The following is a 10996-nucleotide window of genomic DNA, read 5'->3' on the forward strand; positions in this document are numbered from 1 at the left end:
GGTGTCGTCCTACTAAAACTCATACTCATATTCAAGTTACAAGCCTGAAACCTTGAACAAAGACGGTTGAAACCTAGTGGAAGCCATATGAATTGCAATCTGGGAGCTGGAATTGGGTATGCCCCTATGCTTTCCATTGTAAGACCATGGGCTCTAAAAATATATATATTTTTCTGGGTTGGATTTTCGTTGGATTTTCTCCTACCATATCTATTGTGTTATAATCTCATACATTATTTTAACATTTCTACAAACTTCAAAGTGTTTTCTATCCAATGGTACCGTTCCACCACACCGTTCCACCACCATTCCACCACCGCACCACACTACCACACCGTTCCACCACCACACCGTTCCATCACCACACCGTTCCACCACCACACCGTTCCATCACCACACCGTTCCACCACACCGTTCCACCACCACACCGTTCCACCACCATTCCACCACCATTCCACCACCATTCCACCACCGCACCACACTACCACACCGTTCCATCACCACACTACCACACCGTTCCACCACCACACCGTTCCACCACCATTCCACCACCGCACCACACTACCACACCGTTCCACCACCACACCGTTCCACCACACCGTTCCACCACCACACTGTTCCACCACACCGTTCCACCACCACACCGTTCCACCACCATTCCACCACCGCACCACACTACCACACCGTTCCATCACCACACTACCACACCGTTCCACCACCACACCGTTCCACCACCATTCCACCACCGCACCACACTACCACACCGTTCCACCACCACACCGTTCCACCACACCGTTCCACCACCACACTGTTCCACCACACCATTCCACCACCACACCGTTCCACCACCACACCGTTCCACCACCACACCGTTCCACCACCATTCCACCACCGCACCACACTACCACACCGTTCCATCACCACACCGTTCCACCACACCGTTCCACCACACCGTTCCACCACCATTCCACCACCGCACCACACTACCACACCATTCCACCACCACACCGTTCCATCACCACACCGTTCCACCACCACACCGTTCCACCACCATTCCACCACCGCACCACACTACCACACCGTTCCACCACCACACCGTTCCACCACCATTCCACCACCGCACCACACTACCACACCGTTCCACCACCACACCGTTCCATCACCACACCGTTCCACCACCACACTGTTCCACCACACCATTCCACCACCGCACCACACTACCACACCGTTCCATCACCACACCGTTCCACCACACCGTTCCACCACACCGTTCCACCACCACACCGTTCCACCACACCGTTCCACCACCATTCCACCACCACACCACACTACCACACCATTCCACCACCACACCGTTCCATCACCACACCGTTCCACCACCACACCGTTCCACCACCATTCCACCACCGCACCACACTACCACACCGTTCCACCACCACACCGTTCCATCACCACACCGTTCCACCACCACACCGTTCCACCACACCGTTCCACCACACCATTCCATCACCACATCATTCCATCACCACATCGTTCCATCACCACATCGTTCCACCACCACACCGTTCCACCACACCGTTCCACCACCACACCGTTCCACCACACCGTTCCACCACCACACCGTTCCATCACCACACCGTTCCACCACCACACCGTTCCACCACACCGTTCCACCACACCATTCCATCACCACATCGTTCCATCACCACATCGTTCCATCACCACATCGTTCCACCACCACACCGTTCCACCACCACACCGTTCCACCACACCGTTCCACCACCACACCGTTCCACCACACCGTTCCACCACAACATCGTTCCACCACCACACCGTTCCACCACCACACCGTTCCACCACACCATTCCACCACCACATCGTTCCACCACCACATCGTTCCACCACCACACCGTTCCACCACACCGTTCCACCACCACACCGTTCCACCACACCGTTCCACCACCACACCGTTCCACCACACCGTTCCACCACCACACCGTTCCACCACAACATCGTTCCACCACCACACCGTTCCACCACCACACCGTTCCACCACCACATCGTTCCACCACCACACCGTTCCACCACCACACTGTTCCACCACCACACTGTTCCAACACCACACTGTTCCACCACACTGTTCCACCACCACACTGTTCCACCACACCGTTCCACCACCACACTGTTCCACCACACCGTTCCACCACCACACCGTTCCACCACACCGTTCCACCACCACACCGTTCCACCACCACACCGTTCCACCAAGCGGACAATCTCATTGCAAACCTGGATTCCATCTGTCAACAATTACAGAGCTTTATTTACCAGACAAACTGGTGACACTGCAGGTGACAGGAATAAACAACTGGTCTGTTATTGGCTGATGCAGGTCACATGAAAAAACAACTGGTCTGTTATTGGCTGATGCAGGTCACATGAAAAAACAACTGGTCTGTTATTGGCTGATGCAGGTCACATGAAAAAACAACTGGTCTGTTATTGGCTGATGCAGGTCACATGAAAAAACAACTGGTCTGTTATTGGCTGATGCAGGTCACATGAAAAAACAACTGGTCTGTTATTGGCTGATGCAGGTCACATGAAAAAACAACTGGTCTGTTATTGGCTGATGCAGGTCACATGAAAAAACAACTGGTCTGTTATTGGCTGATGCAGGTCACATGAAAAAACAACTGGTCTGTTATTGGCTGATGCAGGTCACATGAAAAAACTTCACAAACAACGGTTTGTGATTTAATCAGTGCCAATTCACTTTTCATATTATGCTATTTTTGCACCTAATTTAAAGAAATGTAAAACATGAATTAATGTGCCGTTGTTTTCTGTCTGGTTCTGGTCCTGTATGTGAGGAAAAACTAAATCAGCATTTATTGAAGGAGCGTGCGTATTCTCTAATGAATTAAATTGAATATTTTCAGCTAATTTCCTGCTGAAGTCTCTGCTCAAGCCTGTCTAATTGAGTTCATGCTATTGTAGGTTTGATGCAAAAGGTAAATTACTCAAGTAATATAAGTCATGCAAATGTATTGCAAGATCACAAAAATGTGTTGACACAAGCACATAGCTATTGTTGTTATTTAGTGGTTTTTAATGTGCTGATCGTTTATGAAGACACGTATTCCCAGAGCTGGACTGGGTGAAATGGACGGGGTGAAATGGACTGGGTGAAATGGACTGGGTGAAATGGACTGGGGGAAATGGACTGGGTGAAATGGACTGGGTGAAATGGACTGGGTGAAATGGACTGGGTGAAATGGACTGGGTGAAATGGACTGGGGGAAATGGACTGGGTGAAATGGACTGGGTGAAATGGACTGGGGGAAATGGACTGGGTGAAATGGACTGGGTGAAATGGACTGGGTGAAATGGACTGGGTGACATGGACTGGGTGAAATGGACTGGGTGAAATGGACTGGGTGAAATGGACTGGGTGAAATAGACTGGGTGAAATGGACTGGGGGAAATGGACGGGTGAAATGGACTGGGTGAAATGGACTGGGTGAAATGGACTGGGGGAAATGGACTGGGTGAAATGGACTGGGGGAAATGGACTGGGTGAAATGGACTGGGTGACATGGACTGGGTGAAATGGACTGGGGGAAATGGACGGGTGAAATGGACTGGGTGAAATGGACTGGGTGAAATGGACTGGGTGAAATGGACTGGGTGACATGGACTGGGTGAAATGGACTGGGTGAAATGGACTGGGTGAAATGGACTGGGTGAAATGGACTGGGTGAAATGGACTGGGTGAAATGGACTGGGGGAAATGGACTGGGGGAAATGGACTGGGTGAAATGGACTGGGTGAAATGGACTGGGTGAAATGGACTGGGTGACATTTGAATGAGAAACTCTGCAAGATTCAACAAGAAATAATCCCTGATGAATTTGATCACGAAGCCTTTTGCTATATTTTACTACAAAATATGAATGTATTTAATGTTACATCAATATTGTTTTTATAGTATACAATATTAAAAGATATATTTCAGTATAATTTACAGTAATGGTAAGAATACAGATGAATCATCTAGGCTTATCTGTAGCGATCTGAATGGTTTGCAATCCGTGTCAGCAGTGACACCAGCGAGAGGGCAACGATTACGAAATGACTGGTGCACCACCATTATAACTCTGATCCTTACCATAATCCTGATCATTACCATAATCCTGATCATTACCATAATCCTGATCATTACCATAACCCTGATCATTAACATAACCCTGATCATTACCATAACCCTGATCATTACCATAACCCTGATCCTTACCATAACCCTGATCATTACCATAACCCTGAACATTACCATAGCCCTGATCTTTACCATAACCCTGATCATTACCATAACCCTGATCATTACCATAACCCGGATCATTACCATAACCCTGATCATTACCATAACCCTGATCATTACCATAACCATGATCATTACCACAACCCTGCTCATTACCATAACACTGAACATTACCATAACCCTGATCATTACCATAACCCTGATCATTGCCGTAACCCTGATCATTACCGTAACCCTGATCATTACCATAAACCATAACCCTGATCATTACCATAAACCATAACCCTGACCATTACCATACCCCTGATCATTACCATAACCCTGATCATTACCATAACCCTGATCATTACCATAACCCTGATCATTACCGTGATTCTAACCCTGATCATTACCATAACCCTGATCATTACCATGATTCTAACCCTGATCATTACCATAACCCTGATCATTACCATGATTCTAACCCTGATCATAACCATGATTCTAACCCTGATCATTACCATAACCCTGATCATTACCATGATTCTAACCCTGATCATTACCATAACCCTGATCATTACCGTGGACCATAACCCTGATCATTACCATGATTCTAACCCTAATCATTACCATGATTCTAACCCTGATCGTTTCCATGAACCAGTCATCACATTTGCCATGCTCCCTCTCTCTCTCTTTCTCTCTCTCTATTGTACCATAGTACTGTCCTGTATGATCCAGTAGTCTATTGTTCCATAGTGTTGTCCTGTGTGATCCAGTAGTCTATTGTTCCATAGTATTGTCCTGTGTGATCCAGTAGTCTATTGTACCATAGTATTGTCCTGTGTGTGGAAAGAATATTATCTCGCTCAACATTGTGGCACTTGATTACAACATTGTGGCACTTGAAACACAGTTGATTACTGATCAATCACAGTTGATTACTGATCAAACACAGTTGATTACTGATCAATCACAGTTGATTACTGATCAAAGAGCAGGTTGTTCAGTATGCGTGACATCATCAGCACTGTAAGCTGTCTATACAGTCACCAAGCTCCTTGTTAAAGCCCCGCATTGGGCAATAGGCTCAGTGGGATAATCAAACATCTGTGGATGGAATCATCAGGAAGTACCTCTTGACCCCCCTCATCATCATGCTAATCAGTTAGTGATATGTGAAAGGGGGCTGGACTTATGACCTTACCTTTTAAATATCTCTGTGTATCTCAGCATAGAGGCTTGTCTCGTTCCATCCCACACTAGATCCAGGACTGTTTCGTTCCCCTCCACCACCAGTGACAACATGGCAAAGACAATGGTAAGTCTTAATAACCTTTGTGCTTGTGTGGATCCTCTTTTGAATTGTATTTTTACCTTTATTTAACTAGGCAAGTCAGTTAAGAACACATTCTTATTTTCAATGACGGCCTAGGAACAGTGGGGTTAACTGCCTGTTCAGGGGCAGAACGACAGATTAGTACCTTGTCAGCTCAGGGAGTCGATCTTGCAACCTTCCGGTTACTAGTCCAACATTCTAACCACTAGGCTACCCTGCCACCCCATTTATAATGCCGCCAACAAAAAAAACAATAAACAGGGGTTTTGTCTGGTCTAGGGGTTTTGTATATTTATGGGGTGTTTTCTGGTCTAGGTGTTTATGGAAGTCTATGGTTGCCTAGATTGGTTCTCAATTAGAGGCAGCTGTCTGTCGTTGTCTCTGATTGGAAACCATATATAGGCAGCCATGTTCTGTGGATATTTTGTGGGTGATTGTCGTCTGTCTTTGTGTCATTGCACCAGATAGGACTGTTTCGGTTTTCACTTATTTATTTATTTTTTTGGGGGGGGGTTATTTTGTAGTGTTCACGTTTATCGTCTACATTAAACATGTTTAACACTGACCACGCTGCATTTTGGTCCTCCTCTCCTTCAGTGGAAGAAAACCGTTACAGCTGATTCTGAATCAGAGACAACGATAGACAGCTGTCCCTGATTGAGAACCATACCCGACCAAAACATAGAAACATAGAAAACAGAACATAGAATGCCCACACCAAATCACACCCTGACCAAACCAAATAGAGGCATTAAAAAAGGCTCTCTAAGGTCAGGGTGTGACACTGGATACTATTATGTACATTACTATACAATATTAATGGGACATAAACTGTAAGTTGTGATTACAAAGCCAGAGATAAATGATGGAATGGCATGAAGCAAACCCAACGTGACACGTTTAATAAAATACTATCCTTTTGACCTTACGTTCAAAGACGGTCAACTATACGCTTCTTCATAACAGGTACTTGAGCTGAAGAATGTGAAGCTGAGAGCTGGAGACCAGTTGAAAGTGGAGGGGAGGATTCTGCCTGAGGCGAAGGGGTACGTACCTTTAACTGGTCTGGTTTGGAAGTCACATGCAGAGAACCCATCACATTATTTTAGAAGAAGAGTTGAAAAACAAACCAACAGTTCCACAAATGTTTGTTCTAAAGACTAGAGAATGGAGAATGGTTTAGTGTTGCTATACTGATGTGTGGTATACTGTATGTGTGGTATACACTATACCACACATCAGTATACCACACATCAGTATACCACACATCAGTATACCACACATCAGTATACCACACATACACTATACCACACATCAGTATGTATGGTATACTGTGTGTGTGTGGTATACTGTGTGTGTGGTATACTGTGTGTGTGTAGTATACTGTATGTGTGGTATACTGTATGTATAGTGTATGTAGTAAACTGTATACTGTATGTGTGAAACCAATTCATGTCAGAGAAGTGCAGACGTGTCGTGGGGTTTCTGGAATGATCTGTCATGTGACTTCCTGTTACTCAGGTCCAGAGGTGAGGTCAAGAAGGGTTCTGTTTGGGTCGAACACGTTACTTAGCAACGATTTCAGTTGAACGATTTGAATGAACATTCCAAAATGTTGGTTTATAACAACAAACAGCCGTGGTCATACTGCTAATGACTTTATATTCCTACTACATGCAATAGAAAACCTACATGGACACATGATTATTTGTATCGGCAGTTTCGACCCAAAACAGACACTTACGTTCGCCTCACAACTACCCTTCTCGGACTGTTTCCTAATGTTACCGAACGTTTGAGGGCTTTAGCACAAAACAACATTTTGACAGCTAATTATTTCCCTTGTTTGAACGAACCTCAAGGTTCCAGATAGATCTGGGCTGTGACGAAGATCACCTGGCACTGCACTTCAACCCACGTTTTGAGGATGACACGGACGGTGCTGTGCTTGTGTGCAACTCAAAGATGGACGGCTGCTGGGGTCACGAGGAGAGAGAGAAACACAGTGGCCTCCAAAGGGGTTCTACTTTCAAGGTGGGACAATTGTTGGGATGGGAAGAGATTCCTGACTGGACCGAAGGAGGACGTTAGTCCCGGATATATATATATATATACACAAATGTTTAAATAAATGAAAATATAATATTTGAGAATGTCATTGTGGTATTTCTTAAAGGGATGAGTCAGATGAACTTGTTGATACCATTTGCATGTCTCTGAGTCCAGTATGACGAAAGTTAAAGGTAGTTTTGCGTGCCAATGCTAACTTGTGTTAGCGCTAGCTTAGCGCAAAGACTGAAAGTATGCTAGCTGTACATGAAGACTAGAATGCTTTTTTTGCTGATTCACTATTGTCATACTGGGCGATTCACTACCTAGATCTTCATACGGGACCCGGAGACATAACAACCGTATCCATGAGTTCATCTGACTCTGGGGAAGTAGATAAAGGGCTTTGTCAACATCCTGAACTATCCCTTTAAGATTGGTCAGCGTAGTTAGTTGTGAGTTCTATCATACTGACTGCATTGTTCAGTGTAGTTATGAGTTCTGTCGTACTGACTGCATTGTTCCGTGTAGTTAGTTATGAGTTCTGTCGTACTGACTGCATTGTTCCGTGTAGTTATGAGTTCTGTCGTACTGACTGCATTGTTCAGTGTAGTTAGTTATGAGTTGTGTCGTACTGACTGCATTCAGTGTAGTTATGAGTTCTGTCATACTGACTGCATTATCAGTACAGCCTTTAATTACTAGATGAATGGATAATCTTGGGCAAAAAATGTATTTTTAAATGTATTTACCCTCTAATTAACTAGTCAAGTCAGAGTTGAACTAGGCGTAGAATATAGTGATGTAACAATGAGAGTAAGTCCATGTGTTGTCATAGTGACGAGTTTCCTCTCTCCCTTCTCTCTCAGATTGTCCTGAAGCTGACCGGAGACCTGTTTGAAGTGGAGATGCCTAATGGACATGAGATCAAATTCCCCAACCGTTCCGTCCTGGACGTCATTACCTACGTTCGTGTCAGAGGGGATTTAAAGCTCACCGCCTTTAAGATCTACTAAAGATACCCATAATATCCACCTTGTGTAGCCTGGCAACAACGGCACGGCCAATTTGTCTCGTTTTGTCTTCCAATTTCCGGTGCGTTCCGGCCCAATGACACACAAGCAAGTGGGTGGGGCTACATATAGAGTTAGACCAATGGGCAGTAAAGACCGGATCAATGGCCTGTATCAAATAGTAAATGGAAATATGGGGTGACCATGGTACGTTTTGTTGTCACAATATTCTGACAAACAGTAAACACAAGGGACAACTGGGGACGAGGTTAGGATACTGTCAACTAATTACATTCCTTTACAACTACAGATGTATTACACACACACATCTTGGCCGGATGAAATATCAGTCAATGTTTTACTTGTTTTGGTGAGAAAGAATGTATTCTGATACTGTAGTAGCCCAAATGATTACATTATGACTGACCATGTCGACAGATTGGGTCAACAACAGAATAGCCGTTGACTCCAGAAGCATGGAGTAATTTTTACGATGATTTCCCAATGTTATTTTCTGTATACATTGAAGTAAAACATAATGGACGCATGTCATGTTATCAATAAAGTTCAGCATCTTCAAGTAGTGAACGCCGTGTCTTTAGTTCCAGGATAACATTGTAGCCCTATTCCATACATTTAAAAAAAGTTTTAAATCTTATTTTCTTAGAATATAATTGTCCCCAAAGTTGAACTCCTAAGCTTCAAGGCTTTCGATATATAGCTTAAAGAAAATCAATCCATTTGAGTGACTCCCACTTCTCTGGAATGTTCCGTGTGTGTCTTGCTGGTTCACCTTGACTCTACAAAACCACATCTTCATCAGATCAAACACTGTTAAGACTTCCTGAATAGCCCTCTGTGAGTAGAATACTACCTGGTGTACTCCTACACACGGACACAGATTTTCCTGAGTGTGAATAGAGTACTACCTGGTGTACTCCTACTCCTACAGACTTCCTGAATAGCCCTTCGTGAATAGAGTGCTACCTGGTGTACTCCTACACACGGACACAGATTTTCCTGAGTGTGAATAGAGTACTACCTGGTGTACTCCTACACACGGACACAGATTTTCCTGAGTGTGAGTAGAGTGCTACCTGGTGTACTCCTACTCCTACAGACTTCCTGAATAGCCCTCTGTGAATAGAGTGCTACCTGGTGTACTCCTACACACGGACACAGATTTACCTGGTGTACTCCTACACACGGACACAGATTTTCCTGAGTGTGAATAGAGTGCTACCTGGTGTACTCCTACACACGGACACAGATTTTCCTGAGTGTGAATAGAGTGCTACCTGGTGTACTCCTACATACGGACACAGATTTTCCTGAGTGTGAATAGAGTGCTACCTGGTGTACTCCAATCAAATCAAATCTTATTTGTCACATACACATGGTTAGCAGATGTTAATGCGAGTGTAGCGAAATGCTTGTGCTTCTAGTTCCGACAATGCAGTAATAACCAACAAGTAATCTAACTAACAAATCCAAAACTACTGTCTTATACACAGTGTAAGGGGATATAGAATATGTACATAAGGATATATGAATGAGGGATGGTACAGAGCAGCATAGGCAAGATACAGTAGATGGTATCGAGTACAGTATATACATATGAGTATGTAAACCAAGTGGCATAGTTAAAGTGGCTAGTGATACATCTATTACATAAGGATGCAGTCGATGATATAGAGTACAGTATATACGTATGCATATGAGATGAATAATGTAGGGTAAGTAACATATAAGGTAGCATTGTTTAAAGTGGCTAGTGATATATTTACATTTCCCATCAATTCCCATTATTAAAGTGGCTGGAGTTGAGTCAGTGTCAGTGTGTTGGCAGCAGCCACTCAATGTTAGTGGTGGCTGTTTAACAGTCTGATGGCCTTGAGATAGAAGCTGTTTTTCAGTCTCTCGGTCCCAGCTTTGATGCACCTGTACTGACCTCTCATTCTGGATGATAGCGGGGTGAACAGGCAGTGGCTCGGGTGGTTGATGTCCTTGATGATCTTTATGGCCTTCCTGTAACATCGGGTGGTGTAGGTGTCCTGGAGGGCAGGTAGTTTGCCCCCGGTGATGCGTTGTGCAGACCTCACTACCCTCTGGAGAGCCTTACGGTTGAGGGCGGAGCAGTTGCCGTACCAGGCGGTGATACAGCCCGCCAGGATGCTCTCGATTGTGCATCTGTGGAAGTTTGTGAGTGCTTTTGGTGACAAGCCAAATTTCTTCAGCCTCCTGAGGTTGAAGAGGCGCTGCTGCGCCTTCTTCACGATGCTGTCTGTGTGAGTG

At 44.9% G+C, this 10996-nt stretch overlaps 2 protein-coding genes across 2 annotated transcripts; both read left to right on the forward strand.

Annotated features, from left to right (window-relative positions):
- Nucleotides 1-275: 275 nt before the first annotated feature.
- LOC135574948 (uncharacterized) lies at nucleotides 276-2387 on the forward strand. The gene has a single exon (XM_065027072.1). The coding sequence runs from the start codon at nucleotides 276-278 to the stop codon at nucleotides 2385-2387; it is 2112 nt and encodes a 703-aa protein (XP_064883144.1).
- Nucleotides 2388-5406: 3019 nt separating this feature from the next.
- Nucleotides 5407-9285, forward strand: LOC115127159 (galectin-1-like). Its single transcript, XM_029656800.2, has 4 exons — nucleotides 5407-5621; nucleotides 6606-6685; nucleotides 7502-7673; nucleotides 8558-9285. Exons 1-4 carry the CDS (start codon nucleotides 5607-5609, stop codon nucleotides 8702-8704), a joined length of 414 nt encoding a protein of 137 aa, XP_029512660.1. The 5' UTR covers nucleotides 5407-5606; the 3' UTR covers nucleotides 8705-9285.
- The last annotated feature ends 1711 nt before the right edge of the window (nucleotides 9286-10996 follow it).

The sequence above is a fragment of the Oncorhynchus nerka genome, linkage group LG14, assembly GCF_034236695.1.
Source record: "Oncorhynchus nerka isolate Pitt River linkage group LG14, Oner_Uvic_2.0, whole genome shotgun sequence".
Lineage (NCBI taxonomy): Eukaryota > Metazoa > Chordata > Actinopteri > Salmoniformes > Salmonidae > Oncorhynchus > Oncorhynchus nerka.

Excerpts from the sequence above, each read along its gene's own strand:
- LOC135574948 (XM_065027072.1), top strand. The coding sequence starts at position 276 with ATGGTACCGTTCCACCACACCGTTCCACCACCATTCCACCACCGCACC.
- LOC115127159 (XM_029656800.2), top strand. Across the intron at positions 6,686-7,501 it reads ATTCTGCCTGAGGCGAAGGG|GTTCCAGATAGATCTGGGCT; the intron begins GTACGTACCTTT and ends ACGAACCTCAAG. Across the intron at positions 7,674-8,557 it reads AAAGGGGTTCTACTTTCAAG|ATTGTCCTGAAGCTGACCGG; the intron begins GTGGGACAATTG and ends CTTCTCTCTCAG.